This window comes from Salvelinus fontinalis, chromosome 6 (genome assembly GCF_029448725.1).
Source record: "Salvelinus fontinalis isolate EN_2023a chromosome 6, ASM2944872v1, whole genome shotgun sequence".
NCBI classification, from domain to species: domain Eukaryota; kingdom Metazoa; phylum Chordata; class Actinopteri; order Salmoniformes; family Salmonidae; genus Salvelinus; species Salvelinus fontinalis.
In genome coordinates this window covers 16817046-16842814 of record NC_074670.1, presented here as the reverse complement: position 1 = coordinate 16842814, position 25769 = coordinate 16817046, and the positions used below count along the sequence as shown (strand labels likewise).

At 43.2% G+C, this 25769-nt stretch overlaps 1 protein-coding gene across 1 annotated transcript; it reads right to left on the bottom strand.

Annotated features, from left to right (window-relative positions):
- Positions 1 to 878: 878 nt before the first annotated feature.
- On the bottom strand, positions 879 to 25247 carry LOC129857185 (solute carrier family 2, facilitated glucose transporter member 3-like). The gene is made up of 11 exons (XM_055925197.1): positions 25157 to 25247; positions 24462 to 24635; positions 11047 to 11151; positions 10479 to 10639; positions 8213 to 8453; positions 7787 to 7949; positions 6791 to 6978; positions 4448 to 4552; positions 4205 to 4306; positions 2048 to 2251; positions 879 to 1880 (listed from the first exon to the last, which is right to left on the bottom strand). The coding sequence occupies exons 2-11, from the start codon at positions 24483 to 24485 to the stop codon at positions 1647 to 1649; spliced, it is 1527 nt and encodes a 508-aa protein (XP_055781172.1). The 5' UTR covers positions 24486 to 24635; positions 25157 to 25247; the 3' UTR covers positions 879 to 1646.
- Positions 25248 to 25769: the final 522 nt, after the last annotated feature.

Here is a 25769-nt window from a genome sequence, read left to right as displayed (position 1 = left end):
GCAGAGAGACAGATAGGCTAGGTTAGGATACACCAGGCAGAGAGACAGATAGGCTAGGTTAGGATACACCAGGCAGAGAGACAGATAGACTAGGTTAGGATACACCAGGCAGAGAGACAGATAGGCTAGGTTAGGATACACCAGGCAGAGAGACAGATAGACTAGGTTAGGATACACCAGGCAGAGAGACAGATAGACTAGGTTAGGATACACCAGGCAGAGAGACAGATAGGCTAGGTTAGGATACACCAGGCAGAGAGACAGATAGACTAGGTTAGGATACACCAGGCAGAGAGACAGATAGGCTAGGTTAGGATACACCAGGCAGAGAGACAGATAGGCTAGGTTAGGATACACCAGGCAGAGAGACAGATAGGCTAGGTTAGGATACACCAGGCAGAGAGACAGATAGACTAGGTTAGGATACACCAGGCAGAGAGACAGATAGACTAGGTTAGGATACACCAGGCAGAGAGACAGATAGACTAGGTTAGGATACACCAGGCAGAGAGACAGATAGACTAGGTTAGGATACACCAGGCAGAGAGACAGATAGGCTAGGTTAGGATACACCAGGCAGAGAGACAGATAGACTAGGTTAGGATACACCAGGCAGAGAGACAGATAGGCTAGGTTAGGATACACCAGGCAGAGAGACAGATAGGCTAGGTTAGGATACACCAGGCAGAGAGACAGATAGGCTAGGTTAGGATACACCAGGCAGAGAGACAGATAGACTAGGTTAGGATACACCAGGCAGAGAGACAGATAGACTAGGTTAGGATACACCAGGCAGAGAGACAGATAGACTAGGTTAGGATACACCAGGCAGAGAGACAGATAGGCTAGGTTAGGATACACCAGGCAGAGAGACAGATAGACTAGGTTAGGATACACCAGGCAGAGAGACAGATAGACTAGGTTAGGATACACCAGGCAGAGAGGATTTCAGATGAAACCCTTTTTAGGTTCCCGTACTGTACTCCCAAACCCACTGACCTCAGTACACATCAACCCAAATCCTAATACCCTTTCACCCAAGTGAAGGACAATACTGGAAGTTTATACTGAACATATTTGTTGGAATGTTTATCCTCTTAAATGCTAATACTATAAAGGTTTTTATTGTAATGTCAATCATTAAAAAGTACAGTAAAAAATTGTCATTGATTAATTAATGATTGGCGTCTATGACGTAAGTCACTTAAAAATAAATGTCATAAATTACTTGGGCATTGGTAAAAGATCATTACAAATGATCATTAATAACTTACAGTAATAAATACTTTAGGCAGTTTAAAAGAAAATGACTGAAGGCACACACACACACACACACACATGCACACACTGACACACAGTAAACATAACTTCTCTTTGACACGCACTCTCATGATGCCTGCATGATCATCCCCAACCCTATTCCCAACACACACTATTCACACACCCCAACACTAAGCTGCTATTTCATATGGAAGCTCCTCTCCACAACAGTGCATATCTCTAGTCCTGCACTTTAAAAGTCCAATTCAACCTCAAATGGACAAACTCCCTACACTACAGTATCTATGCACAAGGGGCTTGTCTAACCCTGTAACCCTGTTCTCTAACTGTTACACTATCTACGGATTCGCTGACGATCACTTCTTTTACTTCTCTTCCGTCGGAAACTCAACCATTGGGACTTTCTCCGTCGTCGGGGAGACGGGCAGGGTGACCATGCCCCCTGGGGGAGGAGATTGTGCTCCTGCAGTGCCGGCGAATCCTTTGGCAATGTCGTCAAAGGTCCGCCCCTTGGTCTCCGGAACTTTGAAGTAGGTGAAGACGAAGAAGAAGATGAGGAAGATCATGAAGATGATGAAGACGTAAGGACCACACAGCTCCTGTAAAGGAGAGAGAGGAGGTTAGAGAGTAACACAATCTAAGCTGTAAAGTTTGTCTGATGTTTTTGCCAATCCCATTCATTCAGCTTTGAGGCCTGCAGATGTATCTTGATACATATACATAGGTGTCTGTAGTAAGAGGGGTAGGATGAGGACGAAGAACCAACCTCCAGTTTGGGGAAGCCCAGCCCGACCAGGAAGTTGGCGGTCCAGTTGGAGCAGCCAGCGACGGCCATAGCTGCAGGCCGAGGCCCCTGGGAGAACAACTCAGCAACTATGAACCATGGGATAGGACCTGGGCCCATCTCAAAACTGGCCACGAAGGCAAACACCGCCACGATGGCCAGGTAGCTCAGAGACGTGTTGGTCTTCTACTCAGAGAGGAGGGAGGGAATGGAGGGATCAAACAAGTTTGTTTTTTTCACCTTTATTTAACCAGGTAGGCCAGTTGAGAACAAGTTCTCATTTACAACTGCGACCTGGCCAAGATAAAGCAAAGCAGTGCAACAAAAACAACAACACAGAGTTTCACATGGGATAAACAAACTACAGTCAATAACACAATAGAAAAATCTGTATACAGTCTGTGCCAATGAAGTAAGGAGGTAATGCAATAAATAGGCCAAGAGTGGCGAAGTAATTACAATTTAGCAATTTACACGAGTGATATATGAGTAGATGAGGATGTGCAAGTAGAAATACTGGTGTGCAAAAGAGCAGAAAAACAAAAACAAATATGGGGATGAGGTTGGTAGTAGGATGGGCTATTTACAGATGGGCTGTGTACAGCTGCAGCGATCGGAAAGCTGCTCTGACAGCTGACGCTTAAAGTTAGTGAGGGAGATATAAGTCTCCAACTTCAGTGATTTTCATTGGCAGCAGAGAACTAGAAGGAAAGGCGGCCAAAGTAGGTGTTGGCTTTGGGGATAACCAGTGAAATATACCTGCTGGAGCGTGTGCTACGGGTGGGTGTTGCTATGGTGACAAGTGAGCTGAGATAAGGCAAAACTTTACCTAGCAAGGACTTATAGATGACCTGGAGCCAGTGGGTTTGACGACAAATATGTAGTGAGGACCAGCCAAAAAGAGCATCCAGGTCACAGTGGTGGGTAGTATATGGGGCTTTGGTGACAAAACGGATGGCACTGTGATAGACTGCATCCAATTTGCTGAGTAGAGTATTGGAGGCTATTTTGTAAATGACATCGCCGAAGTCAAAGATCGGTAGGATAGTCAGTTTTACAAGGGTACGTTTGGCAGCATGAGTGAAGGAGGATTTGTTGCGAAATAGGAAGCCGATTCTAGATTTCATTTTGGATTGGAGATGCTTAATGTGAGTCTGGAAGGAGAGTTTACAGTCTAGTCAGACACCTAGGTATTTATAGTTGTCCACATATTCTAAGTCAGAACCGTCGAGAGTAGTGATGCTAGTCGGGCGCGTGGGTACAGGCAGCGATCAGTTGAAGAGCCTGCATTTCATTTTACTAGCATTTAAAAGCAGTTGGAGGCCACGGAAGGAGTGTTGTATGGCGTTGAAGCTCGTTTGGAGGTTTGTTATCAAAGTGTCCCAAGAAGGAACAGATGTATACAGAATGGTGTCGTCTGCGTAGAGGTGGATCAAGGAATAACCCGCAGCAAGAGCGACATCATTGATATATATAGAGAAAAGTGTCGGCCTGAGAATTGAACCCTGCAGCACCCCCATAGAGACTGCCAGAGGTCCAGACAACAGGCCTTCCAATTTGACACACTGAACTCTACCTGAGAAGTAGTTAGTGAACCAGGCGAGGCAGTCATTAAAGGCTGTTGAGTCTGCCGATAAGAATAACGTGATTGACAGAGTCGAAAGCCTTGGCCAGGTCAATGAAGACGACTGCACAGTACTGTCTTTTTTCGAGGGAGGTTATGATATCGTTTAGGACCTTGAGCGTGGCTGAGTTGCACCTATGACCAGCTCGGAAACCAGATTGCATAGCGGAGAAGGTATGGTAGGATTTGAAATGGTCGGTAATCTGTTTGTTAACTTGGCTTTCGAAGACCTTAGAAGGGCAGGATGGATATAGGTCTCTAGCAGTTTGGGTCTAGAGTGTCTCCCCCTTTGAAGAGGGGGATTACCGCGGCAGCTTTCCAATCTTTAGGAATCTCAGACGATACGAAAGAGAGGTTGAACAGGCTAGTAATAGGGGTTGCAACAATGGCGGCGGATAAGTTTTAATGTTAAGCAGTGGAATAAAATCCAGTCAAGGATATTTATGGTGTGACAAGAATAGTTATTGTCGTGTTCTTGACATTTGAAATGATGGACAGCCGAGATTCAAACTCACCACCAATGCGAGGGAGATGGTCATGAGCAGAGCACTGACAGCCATTCCAGCCAATCCGATAAGGTGCAGGGTCCTTCGTCCCGCCCTCTCCACCAGAAAGAGCTGTGAATCAAACAAGGAAGTGCTTAGAATGTGTCCAAGGGTATTACATTTCATATTGGAATCTGGTCAAGAGTAGTGCACTATCAAACTGTACTATTTCTGTATTATTATACTTGACACTTGATGTGTTAAAATACTTACAGACACCACTGTGAATAGAGTGTTGACCACACCAGCTCCTATAGTGGCGTAGATGGGCTGGGTCACCCCGGCAGTGTCAAATATACCTGTCGAATAGTAGAATACCTGAAGAGGAAGCAGGAGAGAGGGAGAGGTTGTTGATTACATTCATAACCAATATGAGGATATGTATCTAGTTAAATCTAGTTGTTGTTGACCCATGTTTACTCCTACAGACAGAGAGAGGGCTGTTGTTTCACTGTGTTCTGTGGCCATCTGGGTTTGATTGATGCTGGATGTATAATTGTTTTATGTAACCTTTATTTAAGAAGGGAGTCATGCTGAGACCACTGTCTCTTTAGCAGATGAGCCCTGCATGAACACATCACTAAACAACAGTTTTACTATACATATCTATATACACATCAATAAACAACAGATTCACTATACATATCTATCTATATACACATCACTAAACAACAGTTTTACTATACATATCTATATACACATCAATAAACAACAGTTTCACTATACATATCTATATACACATCAATAAACAACAGTTTTACTATACATATCTATATACACATCAATAAACAACAGTTTCACTATATATATCTATCTATATACACATCACTAAACAACAGTTTTACTATACATATCTATATACACATCACTAAACAACAGTTTTACTATACATATCTATATACACATCAATAAACAACAGTTTCACTATATATATCTATCTATATACACATCACTAAACAACAGTTTTACTATACATATCTATATACACATCAATAAACAACAGTTTTACTATACATATCTATATACACATCAATAAACAACAGTTTCACTATACATATCTATATACACATCACTAAACAACAGTTTTACTATACATATCTATATACACATCAATAAACAACAGTTTTACTATGCATATCTATATACACATCAATAAACAACAGTTTTACTATACATATCTATATACACATCAATAAACAACAGTTTTACTATACATATCTATATACACATCAATAAACAACAGTTTTACTATACATATCTATATACACATCAATAAACAACAGTTTCACTATATATATCTATCTATATACACATCACTAAACAACAGTTTTACTATACATATCTATATACACATCAATAAACAACAGTTTCACTATACATATCTATATACACATCACTAAACAACAGTTTTACTATACATATCTATATACACATCAATAAACAACAGTTTCACTATACATATCTATATACACATCAATAAACAACAGTTTTACTATACATATCTATATACACATCAATAAACAACAGTTTTACTGTACATATCTATAAACACATCACTAAACAACAGTTTTACTGTACATATCTATAAACACATCACTAAACAACAGTTTTACTATACATATCTATAAACACATCACTAAACAGCAGTTTCACTATACATATCTATATACACATCAATAAACAACAGTTTTACTATACATATCTATATACACATCAATAAACAACAGTTTTACTGTACATATCTATAAACACATCACTAAACAACAGTTTCACTATACATATCTATATACACATCAATTACAAAATACATGAAAGCAAACACAAAACACGAAAAGCAAAAGACAATCATATGAAACATACACATTGTTCAGTAAAAGGGCCCTCTAACATCCGTCTGAATTAGGCCCAGTCTAAAGGTCATTGCACTGACCTTTAACCTGGGTCTCTCTGAGTCAGGATAAACTTGGCTAACGCTAACTCAGACTGACAGCCAGGTTAACTGACCTTATCAACAGACAATCTCCATTAGATCTTAGGGTGATCATCTTGCTAGTCATGTTATTATGCTACATCCATTCCACTTAATCAAGCGCTTCCTTCCTCAGCCTCTGGGCTGAAGAGGAGGTGGTGCCTTGACAGTCTCTGTATGTTGGCATCTCTTCACTGAATCATTTAGTTTCAGTATTCTAACGTTGAACTGTGACTTCTGTAGAACTGTGAGAGTTGCAACATTACACGTCCTACTACATATGCTAATCGCAATAACTTTATCTGGAAAGGCTCATTGAGAACTTATTCTTTTGAAATATGTGGCTATGCTTCTCTTTCCTCATCTCCTTTCCTTCATTACTAATTTATAAAAGGGCTGGATAGGTTTCCACCATATTGCTTCCAACTGTCATGTATTGTTAGATCAGGGGTCATGGATTAAGAGAAGGAAAAACTCTCTGTCCTTCTTAAAGGCTTTTCCCTAATGTTTTTCCTAGTTCGATTATGTAGTATGGAATAACTCCTGGCCCTACTTATGTTGCATTGTGGGAGTTGTAGTCTACTCACCGCGTTGATGCCAGAGAGCTGCTGGGAGAGCTGCAGGATGATGGCGATGATGATTGGCTGACGGTAGGCTGGCGAGCGGAAGAGTTCTGGAATAGTGACCTTCTTCTCCATGGCCATCTTCATCCCTTCTTCCTTCATCTCCTGGATGTCATCACTTACGTCCTCACAGCCACGCAGACGCACCAGGGCTGGAGTGAGGGCAAAATATTTTTTAAATACTAGGTAATTTCTGATACTAATGAATCCCAAATAAACAACAGAGTAATTGTCATGTAATTACTTTTACACCACATAGTTTCTAAGTAAACAGTCAAATAAAAAAGTCACCTAAATGAGTGCTGTGCAATATGATCAGTAACATCTCCTTTATTTAATATGATCAGTAACATATCTTATGTGTAATATGATCGGTAACATCTCCTTTATTTAATATGATCAGTGACATCTCCTTTATTTAATATGATCAGTAACATCTCCTATGTGTAATATGATCAGTAACATCTCCATTATTTAATATGATCAGTAACATCTCCTTTATTTAATATGATCAGTAACATCTCCATTATTTAATATGATCAGTAACATATCTTATGTGTAATATGATCAGTAACATCTCCTATGTGTAATATGATCAGTAACATCTCCTATGTGTAATATGATCAGTAACATCTCCTATGTGTAATATGATCAGTAACATCTCCTATGTGTAATATTTTACATTTTACATTTAAGTCATTTAGCAGACGCTCTTATCCAGAGCGACTTACAAATTGGTGCATTCACCTTATGACATCCAGTGGAACAGCCACTTTACAATAGTGCATCTAGATCTTTTAAGGGGGGGGGGGGGGGGGCAGAAGGATTGCTTTATCCTATCCTAGGTATTCCTTGAAGAGGTGGGGTTTCAGGTGTCTCCGGAAGGTGGTGATGGTGGTAATATGATCAGTAACATCTCCTATGTGTAATATGATCAGTAACATGTCTCCTCTCCCTGACCTTTGCGAGCCTCCTCCTCCTGGTTGAGGCTGATGAGGAGGTAGCGGGGGCTCTCTGGGCAGAAGGGCAACATGATGCTCTGCACCACAGCAGGGATGGCCGTCAGGGACAGCAGGAGGGGCCACAGGGAGTCTGACCCCAGCAGAAACTCCAGACCAAAGACCTACAGAGCAGAGAGAGGGACAACAGGATGGCCAGGGTTAAAGCTTAAGGTAGTAGAAAAGTCATGCTCAAACTAAAACAGATTTAACTGACTTGATTGTACAGAAAAAGGAGATCAGTCAATTACATTCAGTGAAATGAACAGCATTTAATTCAGTTGACCTCAATAACATTAAGTTCAATTAATTACAATAAACTCAGTAGAGTTTGAACTAAAATAGCCTAAATGAAAGTGAACCCAGTGCCTGGTCCTCTCTGTGGTACCTGTGCCACCAGGATGCCAATGACCACTCCCAGCTGGTGGAGGGTGCCGAAGGCCCCCCTGAGGTGCGTGGGGGCCAGCTCTCCCACGTACATGGGCGTCAGTCCCGTACACAGGCCACAGAACACGCCAATGACCAGCCTGCCAATGATGACCATCTCAAAGGACTTACACAGGCTGGACAGACCCATCAGAGTTCCACCCAGAAGGGCCAGTACGTTGGCCAGGAGCATGGACTTACGCCTGGGGGGGGGGGGGGGAGAGAGAGAGAGAGAGAGAGAGAGAGAGCGAGAGAGCGAGAGAGCGAGAGAGCGAGAGAGCGAGAGAGCGAGAGGGGAGGATAGGAAAAGGGGAAAGAAAAGAAAGAAAGTGGGAGGAATAATGTGTGATGTTAGAAAGACGGAGGAAAGCCATTTAGTCCAGTGCCCTGGCCTGCTAAATAAAGAGTGATGAAGTGAGGTGAGATGAGGCCAGGTTAGAGTAGAGGTTGAACAATTAATTGGAATGGCCGATTAATTAGGGCCAATTTCAAGTTTTCAAAACAATCGGTAATCGTCATTTTTGGACACCGATTATGGCGGATTACGTTGCACTCTGCGAGGAGACTGCGTGGCAGGCTGACTACCTGTTATGCGAGTGCAGCAAGGAGCCCAGGTAAGTTGCTAGCTAGCATAAAACTTACCTTATAAAAAACAATCAATCTTAACATAATCACTAGTTAACTACACATGGTTGATGATATACTAGTTTATCGAGATTGTCCTGCGTTGCATATAATCGATGCGGTGCCTGTTAACTTATCATTGAATCACAGCCTACTTCGCCAAACGGGTGATTTAACAAGCGTATTCACGAAAAAAGCACTGTCGTTGCACCAACGTGTACCAAACCATAAACATCAATGCCTTTCTTAAAATCAATACACAAGTATATATTTTTAAACCTGCATATTTAGTTAATATTGCCTGCTAACATTAATTTCTTTTAACTAGGGAAATTGTGTCACTTCTCTTGCGTTCTGTGCAAGCAAAGTCAGGGTATTTGCAGCAGTTTGGGCCGCCTGGCTCGTTGCGAACTGTGTGAAGACCATTTCTTCCTAACAAAGACCGTAATTAATTTGCCAGAATTGTACATAATTATGACATGACATTGAAGGTTGTGCAATGTAACAGGAATATTTAGACTTATGGATGCCACCCGTTAGATAAAATACGTAACGGTTCCGTATTTCACTGAAAGAATAAACGCTTTGTTTTCAAAATTATAGTTTCCGGATTTTACCATATTAATGACCTAAGGCTCGTATTTCTGTGTGTTATTATATTATAATTAAGTCTATGATTTGATAGAGCAGTCTGACTGAGTGGTGGTAGGCAGCAGCAGGCTCGTAAGCATTCATTCAAACAGCAATTCCCTGCATTTGCCAGCAGCTCTTCGCTGTGCTTCAAGCATTGCGCTGTTTATGACTTCAAGCCTATCAACTCCCGAGATTAGGCTGACAATACTAAAGTACCTATTAGAACATCCAATAGTCAAAGGTATTTGAAAAACAAATGGTATAGAGAGAAATAGTCCTATAATAACTACAACCTAAAACTTCTTACCTGGGAATATTGAAGACTAATGTCTTCAAGGAACCACCAGCTCATAAAAGGAACCACCAGCTTTCATATGTTCTGAGCAAGGAACTTAAACGTTAGCTTTTTTACATGGCACATAATGCACTTTTACGTTCTTCTCCAACACTGTGTTTTTGCATTATTTAAACCAAATTGAACATGTTTCATTATTTATTTGAGGCTAAATTGATTTTATTGATGCATTATTTTAAGTTAAAATAAGTGTTCATTTAGTATTGTTGTAATTGTCATTATTACAAATATATATATAAAAATCGGACGATTAATCGGTATCGGCTTTTTTTGGTCCTCCAATAATCGGTATCGGCGTTGAAAAATCAGAATCGGTCGACCTCTAGTTAGGAGGTAAGACCGCAATTAACATTACAGCCTCAATTAACATTACAGACTCAATTAACATTACAGACTCAATTAACATTACAGACTCAATTAACATTACAGCACAGAATCGACTAAGGGCCCTTGGTTCATCTTTGAGAGCAAATATTTACATGCCGCACACCTCTCATTGTGGTGCTGGGAATAAAATAAAATAAAACACTACAAAGTCATTACAGATACAAAACCACTTCCACACACACATTTACTGTACATCTGCATTGCTTTGTATCATTAGTCCTTAACTCACCTCCCAAACCTGTCCACCATGACCCCCACAGACAAGGACCCAACCATGCCCCCCACACTGAAGATGGCCACAGCGAAGCTCCAAACCATGGTGTTAGTCCCAGAGGAGAAGGGGTCTCCATAACGATCCATAGACACATTCTGGAAGAACCGTCGCAGTTTCTGAGAGTGGAGATGACAGACTTAGAACCTTCAGAGGTTAAAGGGTGGGAATATCACTGAGGATTTAGACAAGTGGTCTAAAATCCTAGTCCTGGAGCTGTACAGAAGGTGCAGGCATTTGTTCCAGCCCTGTTCCAGCCCTGACTGTTATAGTCAATACACATGAGTACTGCCACTGACTGCCCACAAGGGGGAGACAAAGTTGAAAACAGCACATCTATCCAACTCCGTGTGAGTATGTGTGTGTGCGTGGGGGGGGGGGGGGGGGGGGGGGGGGGGACTAGTATGACACAACGCTAAGTTGATTATAAAAGGAGGTATCCTTTTTGAATAAATAATACATTAATAATGATGACCATTATGACCACTCCCGTATTGCACACGCACGCACACACACACACACACACCTGCTCAGGGGCATTGATGACTCCAGTGTTGTATCCAAACTGCAGGGAGCCGATGACGGCTGTAGTGATGCAGTAGAGGAGGTAACAGGTCACTCCCTTCTTCTTCTGGGGATGGAGGAGAGATAGAGGGAGGAAGAGAGAGGGAGAGTGAAAACAGGGAGAGAGAGGGAGTGATGGAGGGAGAGGGGTGTTAAAATAATAGAAAGAGAGAGAGAAACAGATAACAAGAAAGTGACAGAGAAAAGGATAGCAAGAGAGAGAAACAGGAAATTAGATGTCCACTGGTCTAATGCATATGGATGGAGATGTAGTGTACAATAATTCTGTCATTGTCATCATAGCCAGTGTCATAGCCAGTGTCTTGGCCCACAAGGCTCTTGTTGTTCCCAGTGACAGTAGAAAATACACAAAGAACCATTCTGTTTGTGATTGTTCTCCCTCTCTTCTGCTTTCTCTCTGAGCATTCACAAGCTGTCACTGTCTACACTGCCACGCTAGCCTAAGTGTTACAAAGCAGTGGAAATGGAACCATGTTTCGCAATCCTGATCGACCCGGAGTCTTGAGGATGAACTGTGAGAAGAATAGAGACTCTATGCTACTATGGATTTATGCTACTTTATTCTACTGTTGAGGCCTATTGTATGGGGTTCGGCTGTTATACCAGTCCAATATGCGTTAATATACTAATACTAACTACTACTTAAACAAATACCAAGTGAATACATCTGGCATGAAGATGTTTTCTTTTTAGCTGTGGGTTTTTGGTGAATGATAGTCAGTTGTCACATTTAAAGCTGGGCAACATAGCAGCACCAAGCGGATTGGTTATAATGAAAGTCTGCAATACAAAGCCCTGGGCCAGACCAGGGAAAGAGACCCTGTTTGATGTGGTCTCTTTTAAAGGACCAAAACCTACTCATCTCAAATACCACATCACTTTACAGAGAATGTAGGCTATAGGAAAGTGACATGACAGTATATCAGTTATTATTACACAAAGGTAGGCTACTCTTTATGACACACACTATTACACATAGATGGGCCAAAGACGAGACGTTTAAACTTGGTGTTCGAAGGCCATTCATTCAACATAAAAAGAGAAATATGTATAAATATAATATTAAATCACTCAACTCTTACCTTTCTTTTGACCTAGAAATATTTGTGTTGCAAACTATTACATTAAGGGAGTTATTGAGCTCTAAAGTGTCAAAATGTCCTTCAGTGTAACTGTGCGAGTTAAAATTCTTATGACAAGTGTTTTTAAAAGTTTGAAATTCATCCTAAAAATATAAATGAACACTCATGGCATAATTGTGTGTGTTTGCAACAATATATAGAATAATGGGCAACATACTGTATCTAAAAAATATTTTAAAAACTTGAATAACTTTTGTCTGGACTTTTGCTCTTCATCAATGTCATTCAGTATCACAAAGGTAAAAAGCCATTTTAAAGGTAATCATGTGACAGTGTGTGACATTACAAAGAAGACCCATTGAAGACCCTCTATTAATCTGATGAGGTGAGTAACCTCTGATGATTTCACCTTTTCAACCTCTAGTAACCTTTGTACCAAAAACGCATGTCCTTCAGTACAACACAGAAAACATACTTTTAATGTTATGAATTTATAAAAGGCTATATTAAATATGAAAAGTAAGGATAATATTTATAGGTCAAGGTCATTACTTTATATAGGTGGCCAAGGAACTGCTTGTTAAATATGTTTATGTATGAAATCCATCCTTCAGTATCACGCTTTTGTCCTTCAGCACAACAAAAGTTTAATGTTATACCACAATGTCACCCATTATGCTGAATGACAGTAGCTTTGTTATCCCATGTTTTCACAAGTTTACAACAATTAATCATTTAATTTAATTCAGATTTAATTGTTGTGTGAATACTGAATATTATAATTTAAAACAATTTTATGGCATTTTTGGGTATTTTCAAGGCCCATTATCTTTATACTGTAGATGCCGTTGTCTAATAAGGAGAAGGCTGCACGACACAGACAAAAGATTAACGCAGACCCAGTTGCTAGGGAGAAAAGACTAGCCAGAAGAAAAGCAAGATATTGTTTTCATGGTTTCATGCTACTGTCAGCAACAGAATAGGATATGATAGGATATAAAGCTGGGTGGATAACACTTAACATTAAGTTGCACTATTACACTCTAGTTAATGTTTTATTGCACTGCAGTTAAGGTAAAACTGATGGATTATATTAGTTAATATAATATTACACACACACACAGGTTAGTAGAGGTAATATGTACATAATTGAGGTCAATGCAAATAGTCAGGGTAGCCATTTGATTAGCTGTTCAGCAGTCTTATGGCTTGGGGATAGAAGGTGTTAAGAAGCCTTTTGGACCTAGACTTGGCACTCCGGTACCACTTGCCTTGCTGTAGCAGAGAGAACATCTATGACTAGGGTGGCTGGAGTCTTAGGCCATTTTTAGGGCCTTCCTCTGACACCGCCTGGTATAGAGGTCATGGATGGCAGGAAACTTGGCCCCAGTGATGTACTGGGCCGTACGCACTACCCACTGTAGTTCCATGCAGTCGGAGGCCGAGAAGTTGACATACCAGGCAGTGATGCAACCAGTCAATATGCTCTCGATGGTGCAGCTGTACAGTTGTGGCCAAAAGTTTTGAGAATGACACAAATATTAATTTTCACAAAGTCTGCTGTCTCAGTTTGTATGATGGCAATTTGCATATACTCCAGAATGTTATGAAGAGTGATCAGATGAATTGCAATTAATTGCAAAGTCCCTCTTTGCCATGCAAATTAACTGAATCCCCAAAAAACATTTCCACTGCATTTCAGCCCTGCCACAAAAGGACCGGCTGACATCATGTCAATGATTCTCCCGTTAACACAGGTGTGAGTGTTGACGAGGACAAGGCTGGAGATCACGCTGTCATGCTGATTGAGTTCGAATAACAGACTGGAAGCTTCAGAAGGAGGGTGGTGTTTGGAATCATTCTTCTTCCTCTGTCAACCATGGTTACCTGCAAGGAAACACGTGCCTTCATCATTGCTTTGCACAGAAAGGGCTTCACAGGCAAGGATATTGCTGCCAGTAAGATTGCACCTAAATCAACCATTTATCGGATCATCAAGAACTTCAAGGAGAGCAGTTCAATTGTTCTGAAGAAGGCTTCAGGGCGCCAAAGGAAGGCCAGCAAGTGCCAGGACCGTCTCCTACAGTTGATTCAGCTGCGGGATCGGGGCACCACCAGTACAGAACTTGCTCAGGAATGGCAGCAGGCAGGTGTGAGTGCATCTGCACGCACAGTGAGGCATTTTTGGAGAATGGCCTGGTGTCAATAAGGGCAGCAAAGAAGCCACTTCTCTCCAGGAAAAACATCAGGGACAGACTGATATTCTGCAAAAGGTACAGGGATTGGACTGCTGAGGACTGGGGTAAAGTCATTTTCTCGGATGAATCCCCTTTCCTATTGTCTGGGGCATCCGGAAAAAAGCTTGTCTGGAGAAGACAAGGTGAGCGCTACCATCAGTCCTGTGTCATGCCAACAGTAAAGCATCCTGAGACCATTCATGTGTGGGGTTGCTTCTCAGCCAAGGGAGTGGGCTCACTCACAATTTTACCTAAGAACTCAGCCATGAATAAAGAATGGTACCAACACATCCCCCGAGAGCAACTTCTCCCAACCATCCAGGAACAGTTTGGTGATGAACAATGCCTTTTCCAGCATGATGGAGCACCTTGCCATAAGGAAAAAGTGATAACTAAGTGGCTCGGGGAACAAAACGTAGGAAACTCCCCAGACCTTAATCCCATTGAGAACTTGTGGTCAATCCTCAAGAGGACAAACAAAAACCCACAAATTCTGACAAACTCCAAGCATTGATTATGCAAGAATGGGCTGCCATCTGTCAGGATGTGGCCCAGAAGTTAATTGACAGCATGCCAGGGCGGATTGCAGGGGCCTTGAAAAAGAAGGGTCAACACGCAAATATGGACTCTTTGCATCAACTTCATGTAATTGTCAATAAAAGCTTTTGACACTTATGAAATGCTTGTAATTATACTTCAGTATTCCATAGTAACATCTGACAAAAATATTTAAAGACACTGAAGCAGCAAACTTTGTGGAAATTAATATTTGTGTCATTCTCAAAACTTTTGGCCACGACTGTAGAACTTTTTGAGTATCTGAGGACCCGTGACAAATCTTTTCAGTCTCCTGAGGGGGAATAGGCGTTATTGTGCCCTCTTCACGACTGTCTTGGTGTGGTTGGACCATGATAGTTTGTTGGTGATGTGGACACCAAGCTCTCAACCTGCTCCACTACAGCCCTGTCGATGAGAATGCTCAGCCCTCCTTTTCCTGTAGTCCACGATCATCTCCTTTGTCTTAATGTTATGAGCTATAGGCTACGTGTGTACAGGAATGTAAAGGAAAACTGATCATTGCTTTATCATAATGGTCCTAATATACAGTACCAGTCAAAAATTTGGACACACCTCCTCAATCATGTGTTTTTCTTTATTTTTGCTATTTTCTACATTGCAGAATAATAGTGAAGACATCAAAACTATGAAATAACATATGGAATCATGTAGTAACCAAAAAACAAATCAAAATATATATAATTCTTTTGAACCCCCTTTTTCTCCCCAATTTCGTGGTATCCAATTGTTAGTAGTTACTGTCTTGTCTCATCGCTACAACTCCCGCACGGACTCGGGAGAGGCGAAGGTCGAGAGCCATGCGTCCTCCGAAACACAATCCAACCAAGCCGCACTGCTTCTTAACACAGCGCGCATCCAACCCGGAAGCCAGCCGCACCAATGTGTCGGAGAAAACACTGTACACCTAGCGATCGGGTCAGCATGCACTGCACCCGGCCCGCCACAGGAGTCGCTAGTGCGCGATGAGACAAGAATATCCCTGCCGGCCAAACCCTCTCTAACCCGGACGACGCTGGGCCAATTGTGCGCCGCCCATGGGCCTCCCGGTCGTGGCCGGCTGCGACAGCCTGGGCTCGAACCCAGAGTCTCTGGTGGCACAGCTAACACTGCATTGCAGTGCCTTAGACCACTGCACCACCCAGGAGGCCCCAAAAATGTATTTTAGATTCTTCAAAGTAGCCACCCTTTGCCTTGATGACAGCTTTGCACACTCTTGACATTTTCTCAACCAGCTTCACCTGGAATGCTTTTCCAACAGTCTTGAAGGAGTTCCCACATTTGCCGAGGACTTTTTGGCTGCTTTTCTTTCACTCTGCGGTCCAACTCATCCCAAACCATCTCAATTGGGTTGAGGTCGGGTGATTGTGGAGGCCAGGTCATCTGATGTAGCACTCCATCATTCTCCTTCTTGGTCAAGTAGCCCTTACACAGCCTGGAGGTGTGTTGGGTCATTGTCCCACTAAGTGCACACCAGATGGGATGGCTTAACGCTGCAGAATTCTGTGGTAGCCATCCTAGTTAAGTCTGCCTTGAATTCTAAATAAATCACTGACAGTGTCACCAGCAAAGAACCCCCACACCATCACACCTCCTCCTCCGTACTTCACGGTTGGAACCACACATCATTCGTTCACCTACTCTGCGTCTCACAAAGACACAGTGGTTGGAATCAAAAATCTCAAATTTGGACTCATCAGACCCAAGGACAGATTTCCATCGGTCTAATGTCCATCGCTCGTGTTTCTTGGCCCAAGCAAGTCTTCTTATTATTGGTGTCCTTTAGTAGTGGTTTCTTTGCAGGAATTCGACCATGAAGGCCTGATTCACGCAGTCTATTCTGAACAGTTGATGTTGAGATGTGTCTGTTACTTGAACTCTGTGAAGTATTTATTTGGGTTGCAATCTGAGGTGCAGTTAACTCTAATGAATTCATCCTCTGCAGCAGAGGTAACTCTGGGTCTTCCTTTCCTGTGGCGGTCATCATGAGAGCCAGTTTCATCATAGCGCTTGATGGTTTATGTGACTGCACTTGAAGAAACTTTAAAAGTTATTGAAATTTTCCAGATTGACTAACCTTCATGTCTTAAAGTAATGATGGACTTCTTTTTGCTTATTTGAGCTGTTCTTACCGTAATATGGACTTGATATTTTACCAAATAGGGCTATGTTCTGTATACCACCCCTACCTTGTCACAACACAACTGATTGGCTCAAACGCATTAAGGAAAGAAATTCCACAAATTAACTTTTACCAAGGCACACCTGTTAATTGAAATTCATTCCAGGTGACTGACTACCTCATGAAGCTGGTTGAGAGAATGCCAAGAGTGTGCAAAGCTGTCATCAAGGCAGAGGGTGGCTACTTTGAAGAATCTCAAATATAAAATATATTTTGATTTGTTTAAACACTTTTTTGGTTACTACATGATTACGTGTGTTGTTTCATAGTTTTGATTATGAAAATAGTACACTTTTTTTTTAACTGAATGAGCAGGTGTGTCCAAACTTTTCACTGGTACTGTATGTGTAGGAAGCATAATTAAGAGGCCTAGTTCTGGAACATTATTCAAATCAAAGACCAACTGACACAGAATGACTACATACGGAGGTAACCTGGGCTAACACTAAAAACACAGACGCCGGTGCCATAAGAATAAAATGCTCTACGGGTTTCATTACCCAAGTTACACTGATAAAAGTGTTATGTTCTGTGATAGTACTAATCAGGCATATTGTATTTCCCTAGGAAGGACACTGTGGCCTTGTGACATTACAATACCCAGTCATCTAAAACAATATGAGAACTAAATGAATAGGCCTACTACACGTGAAGTAAGATATGTAAAGACGGTGAAACAGGGTCCCCTTCAAAATAATAATCACCATGAGATGATGTAAGTCTTTATAGGTTTGTGTAAAACAGATGTTGTGCAAGTCACCAAGTTTTGACTGTCTCCAGAGGTACGGGCTGGAGGACAGGCTGGTGAGTTTGTTTTGACTGTCTCCAGAGGTACGGTCTGGAGGACAGGCTGGTCAGTGTGTTTTGACTGTCTCCAGAGGTACGGGCTGGAGGACAGGCTGGTGAGTGTGTTTTGACTGTCTCCAGAGGTACGGACTGGAGGACAGGCTGGTGAGAGTGTTTTGACTGTCTCCTGACGTACGGTCTGGAGGACAGGCTGGTGAGTGTGTTTTGACTGTCTCCTGACGTACGGGCTGGAGGACAGACTGGTGAGAGTGTTTTGACTGTCTCCAGAGGTACGGGCTGGAGGACAGACTGGTGAGTGGGTTTTGACTGTCTCCAGAGGTACGGGCTGGAGGACAGGCTGGTGAGTGTATCTCTTTAATAGACCTTCATATTTAATCTGCACAGACATGTTAAAGATGGAAACTGCAGTAGAGGAATCAGCGCCCGTCTGCTCCACGGCCGTTGTTATTGTTTTTGTTGACGAAGTGGAGGTGAGGGGCTTGCCCTTTGTGCTGTTGTCTGTGCCCAATAATCCTTGTACCATTTTTTTTGTGCTGCTGCCATGTTGTGTTGCTACTGTGTTGTTGTCATGTTTTGTTTCTACCATGCTGTGTTGTCATGTGTTGCTGTCTTAGGTTAGGTTAGGTTGTCTTAGGTCTCTCTTTCTGTAGTGTTGTGGTGTCTCTCTTGTCGTGATGTGTGTTTTGGCCTACATTTTTATTTTTAATCCCATCCCCCGTAGCGCAGGAGGCCTTATGCCTTTTGGTAGGCCGTCATCATAAATAATAATTTGTTCTTAACTGACTTTCCTAGTTAAATAAAGGTTCAATAAATAAAAAAATGAAAAGGGGTGTCGCCCAACGTGGTAAAAAGTGCAGTGCTGTTCTAAAAAATACAGTGTTCGTTGTTTCCAGTAACTTCTTTGTTGTTGTAAAAGCCCAAACTGACGTGTCAGTTTGACCATTAAGGATTCCAGCTTTAATGTTGAGTAAGACAGCAAGAAAGAGTGTGTGAGCACATCATTTACTGTACTGAATACCGTCACAGTTCATAACATGACTAAATAAGGGAGTAGCTGAGTGAGTAAGGAGCACAGTGTGTGACAGTGCAGAATACTACAGTATGTGTGTGTGTCTAATCAAATCAAATGTATTTGTCACATGTGCCGAATAAAACAGGTTACAGTGAAATGCTTACTTACAAGCCCTTAACCAACAATGCAGTTTTAGGAAAAAAAAAGAGTTAAGAAAATATTTACTAAATAAACTGTATTAAAAAAGTAAAAAATAAAAGAGCAACAATAAAATAACAGTAACAAGGCTATATACAGGGGGTACCGGTACCGAGTCAATGTGCGGGGGTACAGGTTAGTCGAGGTAATTGAGGTAATATGTGCATGTAGGTAGGGTTAAAGTGACTCATAGATAATAAAAAGTGAGTAGCATGGTTGAGTGTGTGTATACCACACATACTGTACTATACTAAAAAGCCTGTAAAGCTTGTTGACAAGCACAACTTGTTTTACACAAACCTATATAGACATGTGCATTTATGTCAGTGTGTGTGTGTGTGTGTGTGTGTGTGTGTGTGTGTGCGTGTGTCACATGAATATGAAGGGGTATGTGGATACGCCTTCAAATTAGTATATTTGGCTATTTCAGCCACACTTGTTGCTGACAGGTGTATAAAATCGAGCACACTGCCATGCAATCTCCATAGACAAACATTGGCAGTAGAATGGCCTTACTGAAGACCTCAATGAATTTCAACTTGGCACCGTCATAAGATGCCACCTTTCCAACTAGTCTGTTTGTCAAATTTCTGCCCTGCTAGAGCTGCCAACTGTAAGTGGTGTTATTGTGAAATGGAAACGTCTAGGAGCAACAAGGGCTCAGCCGCAAAGTAATAAGCAACACAAGCTCACAGAACGGGACCGCTGAGTGCTGAAGCTCCTAGAGTGTAAAAATGGTCTGTCCTCGGTTGCAACACTCACTACCGAGTTCCGAACTGCCTCTGGAAGCAACGTCAGCACAATAACTGATCGTCAGGAGCTTCATGAAAAGGGTTTCCATGGCGGAGCAGTCACACACAAGCCTAAGATCACCATGCGCAATGCCAAGTGTCAGCTGGAGTGGTGTAAAGCTCACAGCCATTGGACTCTGGAGCAGTGGAAATGCGTTCTCTGGAGTGATGAATCACGCTTCACCATCTGGCAGTCTGACGGATTAATCTGGGTTTGGCGCATGCCAGGAGAACTCTACCTGCCCGAATGCATAGTGCCAACTGTAAAGATAGGTGGAGGACGAATAATGGTCTGGGGCTGTTTTTCATGGTTCGGGCTAGGCCCCTTAGTTCCAGTGAAGGGAAATCTTAACACTACAGCATACAATGACATTCTAGATGATTCTGTGCTTCCAACTTTGTGGCAACAGTTTGGGGAAGGCCCTTTCCTGTTCAGCATGACAATGCCCCTGTGCACAAAGCGAGGTCCATACAGAAATGGTTTGTCGAGATTGGTGTGGAAGAACTTGACTGGCCTGCACAGAGGCCTGACCTCAACCCCATCGAACACCTTTGGAATGAATTGGAACACTGACTGCGAGCCAGGCCTAATCGACCCAACATCAGTGCCCGACCTCACTCACTTGTGGCTGAATGGAAGTCCCCGCAGCAATGTTCCAACATCTAGTGGAGAGCCTTCCCAGAAGAGCGGAGGCTGTTCTAGCAGCAAAGGGGGGACAAACACCAAATTAATGCCCATGATTTTGGAATGAGATGTTCGACAAGCAGGTGTCCAAATACTTTTGGTCATGTAGTGTAACAACATGGTCAGTGAGTGACATGCAATTGACAAGAAGCTCAATTTCACATCAACGGTTGGTAGGAAAGTCTCATTGCCTAACAGCCACAAAGAAGAGACAGACAACCAACAGTGTGCAACCTGTTTCAAAAGACAAGCCATGTTGTAGCTAGGCAACCATATGAAGAAGCATCTGGTAACAATAAGCATCCAATCCATCTGTATTTTAGAGTGGTTAAGAGTGTAATCATGACTAGGTTAGCAGTGTTGTTAGGGGGACTTTATGTAAATGATAGAGAATAAGGAAAGCCTTGTGTTGCTAAGTCAATGTATGGAGATCTGAGGTCACAGGGTTCATCATGGGGGGGGTGTCATGTTCGCTGGAATAATTATCGGACCAAATTGCAGCGCAATATGGTTTCCATGTAATATTTATTTGAAAAACGCGCAAAACAACAAAGAAAGAACAAAACAAACAACGAACCGTGACTACAGAGGTGCTACGTGCACTAACTCAAAACAATATCCCATAAAACACAGGTGGAAAAAATGCTACTTAAATATGATTCCCAATTAGAGACAACGATAGCCAGCTGCCTCTAATTGGGAATCCTACCAAACACCAACATAGAAAAACTAAACTAGAATCCCACATAGAAAAGAATAACTAGAAAACCCCCCAGTCACGCCCTGACCTACTATACCATAGAAAAACAAAGGCTCTCTATGGTCAGGGCGTGACAGTATACCCCCCAAAGGTGCGGACTCCGGCTGCAAAACCTGAAACAAATGGGGAGGGTAGGGGGGGATGATTAGTGTCGGTGGCGGCTCTGGTGATAGACGAAGAACCCGCTCATCCCGCGGATCCGCCAGCATCGGGGGCGGCTCTGGTGCGGGACAAAGAACCCGCTCAGCTCGCCGATCCACTATCTTTGGTGGCGGCTCTGGTGCAGGCCGAAGAACCCGCTCATCGCGTGGATCCAGCCATGGACCCGGGCTGAACACTGTGCCTGGACTGGACCTCGGTATCAAGGAAGGCTCCTGCTATGGAGCGGGACTGGACACCAGATCTGGACTGGACATCAGTGCAGAGGAAGGCTCCTGCCATGAAGCAGGACTGGACGCCATATCTGGACTGAGCACCGGCGCAGGAGAAGGCTCCGGCCATAGAGCTGGACCGGACGCCGTGCCTGGACTGGGCATCGGCGCAGGGGAAGGCTCCGGCCATAGAGCTGGACCGGACGCCGTGCCTGGACTGGGCATCGGCGCAGGGGAAGGCTCCCGCCATGGAGCTGGAGGTTCCGGACCGTGGACCGTCTCAGGAGGTTCCGGACCGTGGACCGTCTCAGGAGGTTCCGGACCGTGAAACGTCTCAGGAGGTTCCGGACCGTGAAACGTCTCAGGAGGTTCCGGACCGTGAAACGTCTCAGGAGGTTCCGGACCGTGAAACGTCGCCGAAAGCTCTGGACTGGGGACCGTCGCCGGAAGCTCTGGACTGGGGACCGTCGCCGGAAGCTCTGGACTGGGGACCGTCGCCGGAAGCTCTGGACTGGGGAGGCGCACTGGAGGCCTGATGCGTGGAGCCGGCACAGGTGGTACTGGACTGGTGACACGCACCTCAGGGAGAGTGCGAGGAGCAGGCACAAGACGTACCTGACTGGGAAGGCGCACTTGAGGGAAAGTGCGAGGAGCAGGCACAGGGCGAACCGGACTGGGAAGGCGCACTTGAGGGAGAGTGCGAGGAGCAGGCACAGGACGTACCGGACTGGGGACACGCACTTCAGGGAGAGTGCGAGGAGCAGGCACAGGACGTACCGGACTGGGAAGGCGCACTTCAGGGAGAGTGCTAGGCGGAGACACATGACGTACCGGACTGGAGAGGTGCACTTGAGGCCAGAAGCGTGGAACCAGCACAGGTTGCACCAGACTGCTAACCGGATCCTGTGGTCGGATGTTGAGCAGAACACACTTGCACAACATCTCTCTCATCTCATTCTCTCCCAACTTCGCCTCCCTGCCATTGCCTCCTTGCATCCTCTGGCTCTTCCCTCTGCTCAGCCGCCAGGCTCCATGTCTCCCCCCCCCCCCCAAAAGAAACTTGGGGTTGTCCTTGGGCTTTCTGTTGCCGCGAACCCTGTCGTCGTCGCTGTCCTCCATAATCTCCTTTCCGTCTGTCGCCAAGGAAGGGTTTCACATCTCCCCATCACATTCTTCCCATGTCCAGAAATCCTTCCCTCTTTGGGCATGCTGCTTGGTCCTGGTTTGATGGGATATTCAGTCACGTTCGCTGGAATAATTATCGGACCAAGGCGCAGCGGATGTTGAGTTCCCCATAATTTATTAGAAAGTGAAACTTAGCAAAACAAAAAACAATAAACTAACAACGAACCGTGACTACAGAGGTGCTACGTGCACTAACTCAAAACAATATCCCATAAAACACAGGTGGAAAAAATGCTACTTAAATATGATCCCCAATTAGAGACAACGATAGCCAGCTGCCTCTAATTGGGAATCATACCAAACACCAACATAGAAAAACTAAACTAGAACCCCACATAGAAGATAATAACTAGAAAACCCCCCAGTCACACCCTGACCTACTATACCATAGAAAAACAAAGGCTCTCTATGGTCAGGGCGTGACAGGGGCGGTCTGATGGCCAATCTAGGCCTAATGGATAATCTCCACATAGCTACTGTTTACAAGGGCTTATAACTCTATCCCTCTGTCACACTATTACTATTGCTATTGCCCCCTCTATCATATGACTCTTTCTACTCCTTTCTCTCACCTCACACATCATTTCCTAAACCCCCCCTTACTACACATCACTCTCTCTTCCCTCATTCTGTCTGTCTCTCCTAGTCCTACATGCAGGTACAGGCCAGAGAATAAAACAGACCCGCTCAAGTTCAGACACGCCACCTGTATCTGTAGCATCCGCCAATCCCCTTTCTCCTTCTCTATCCCCCCTCTCTCTCTTTCCTCTCTCCTCTCCCACTTCCCTTCCACCCCAACCCCTGTTCTTCTACATACCAGAGAGGAAAAGTAGTGCTTACCCGTCTCCTTGTAAATACCATTCTCTGACTGACTCATTAAAGGTAGGGAGACAAAGACAGGGGGGGGGGGGGGAACATTGCTCTACTCTTCCTCAGGAAACAGTGCTGGTGGATGAGGATTGTTTATGAAATAGTCACCAGAGATAAATTTATGTATAATGTAGAAAGAGGTGGAGGAGAAGAGTAGTAGTAGAAATACTGTTGCACAACTGGTGTGACGGTAGAGTAACTAATGTGGTTCAAATGGTGATGTAATTCAATTGCATTGTTATGTTGTGGAAGGAAACATTAAAAACTGTAATTGCAACAACAACAAAAAGAAGCAACATGAATAAATGAATAAAATCATATGATGTAATCAGTAACTCTGTGAGAAGACCAGTACTCGACTTGGGCAGTAGCTCACCAGAGCTGAGTACCAGCACCTTAAAATTACTACTGCTTGAGTTCCTGCACCTTGTATAGAATATTATCGCAAAAGTATTGTGGAGTTCCTGCATCGAAATATAAATAGTACCAGCACTCAAAATTAGTACCAGCACCTATTTCAGTCCAAGTCAAGCACTGGAGAATACTAGATGTGAGAAGATGTGAGAAAAGAGATGATGACAGACCTAATGTGTTGCTTACCTTCCCATCTTCCATATTCTCCATCTTGAATTGTGTTTCACTGTCTGACTTCCTCAGGAAAGATCAAATAACTCCAGTTAAATAGTTTGTTTGAGTTTCTCCTTCCAAAACTAGGCTCTCATTTGCAAGGTAAACAATGTAGGCAGTCCAAACAGCAGTTTGCAGAGGAACCAACTGCAGAGAAAAATAAAAACAGAAGCATTTTAATACATTAGAAGTGATGAACTAAAACACCTGAAACACATCAAGCCTAGCAGCTGCACAGACAGCAGAGTATATTTTACCTGTGGATGCACAAATTCAACCTCTACTGTACTGTAGACTATCTGGCTTGAGCAGCAAAAGACATGATGATTATACCCTCCCTCTTTTTCTTCCTTCCTCCCTCATCTCACCATCAGTTTCAACTCGAATTTTCAAATGAGAAAGAAATCAACGTTTCCCTAGATTGATATTGACATTGATGTATTTTACGAAAGTGGTGATGATACAGGTTTAATTTTCATGCATACATTACATTTCATCCTATTCTATTCTATACCCCACTAATTCTGACAGAGCGTCCTCCTGTTGACTACTATTGACTAAAGTCTATAAATAAATCTATGTCTATAAATACATCCCTTCTCATTCTAAATGTACAAATACAAATGTTTGCTAACTTCACAATAGTAAAACGATATAGGCTATTTTACCGTAATTCCTGTTTGGTGCCAAATAGGTTATCGTATCTCCCTTTAGTCCGTTATCTAGAACTGTATGCTTAGAAGAATGTTCAGCACTTGCTCCCCTCCCTCTCTCGTCACCGACTTATATACCATTGTGGCACAAGTCTGTCCGCACGTTCCCTAGCTTTGCCGACATCCTACGCGCCCTGGTCATCTCCGGTCATGCTTGCTCCTACACGTAAAAGCGCACGTAGTTTTTTTACCAAATAATTGCGCTCGTGGGGCATTTAAGCCCTGAACAGCGCCTGGCAGGCATAAGGCATGATCATTTCTGAAAGAAAGTTCGAGGAGAGTGTAGGCTGGTTGGGAGTTGTGCCCCTGCCCATTCTCTCAAAATGTCGGTGCCTTTAGAAGACATGTTTTCGAGTTGAGCAAGACGATCATGAGATGGAGTTACATCGGGATGCCACCGGGCTGCTAGCAAAGCCAGGAGGAGAAAAATATTGGGACAGGGATACGGAAAGGTGGATTTCGAAGGAGGAATGGAGGAGGAAAAAGAGGAAGAAGAGGTCGAAGAGAATGAAGAAAGCAGAGGCTGAATTGGAATTTGATGAAGATGAAGATGGTGTGTAGAAGAAGT

What these genes read in the sequence shown, in the direction of transcription:
- LOC129857185 (XM_055925197.1), bottom strand. Translation starts at nt 24,485, where the DNA reads ATGGAGAATATGGAAGATGGGAAG. An exon ending in TTGGCATCCTGGTGGCACAG is followed by an intron (nt 7,950 to 8,212) that starts GTACCACAGAGA and finishes TCTGCTCTGTAG; the next exon opens with GTCTTTGGTCTGGAGTTTCT. An exon ending in TGGGCTTCCCCAAACTGGAG is followed by an intron (nt 1,881 to 2,047) that starts GTTGGTTCTTCG and finishes TCTCCTTTACAG; the next exon opens with GAGCTGTGTGGTCCTTACGT.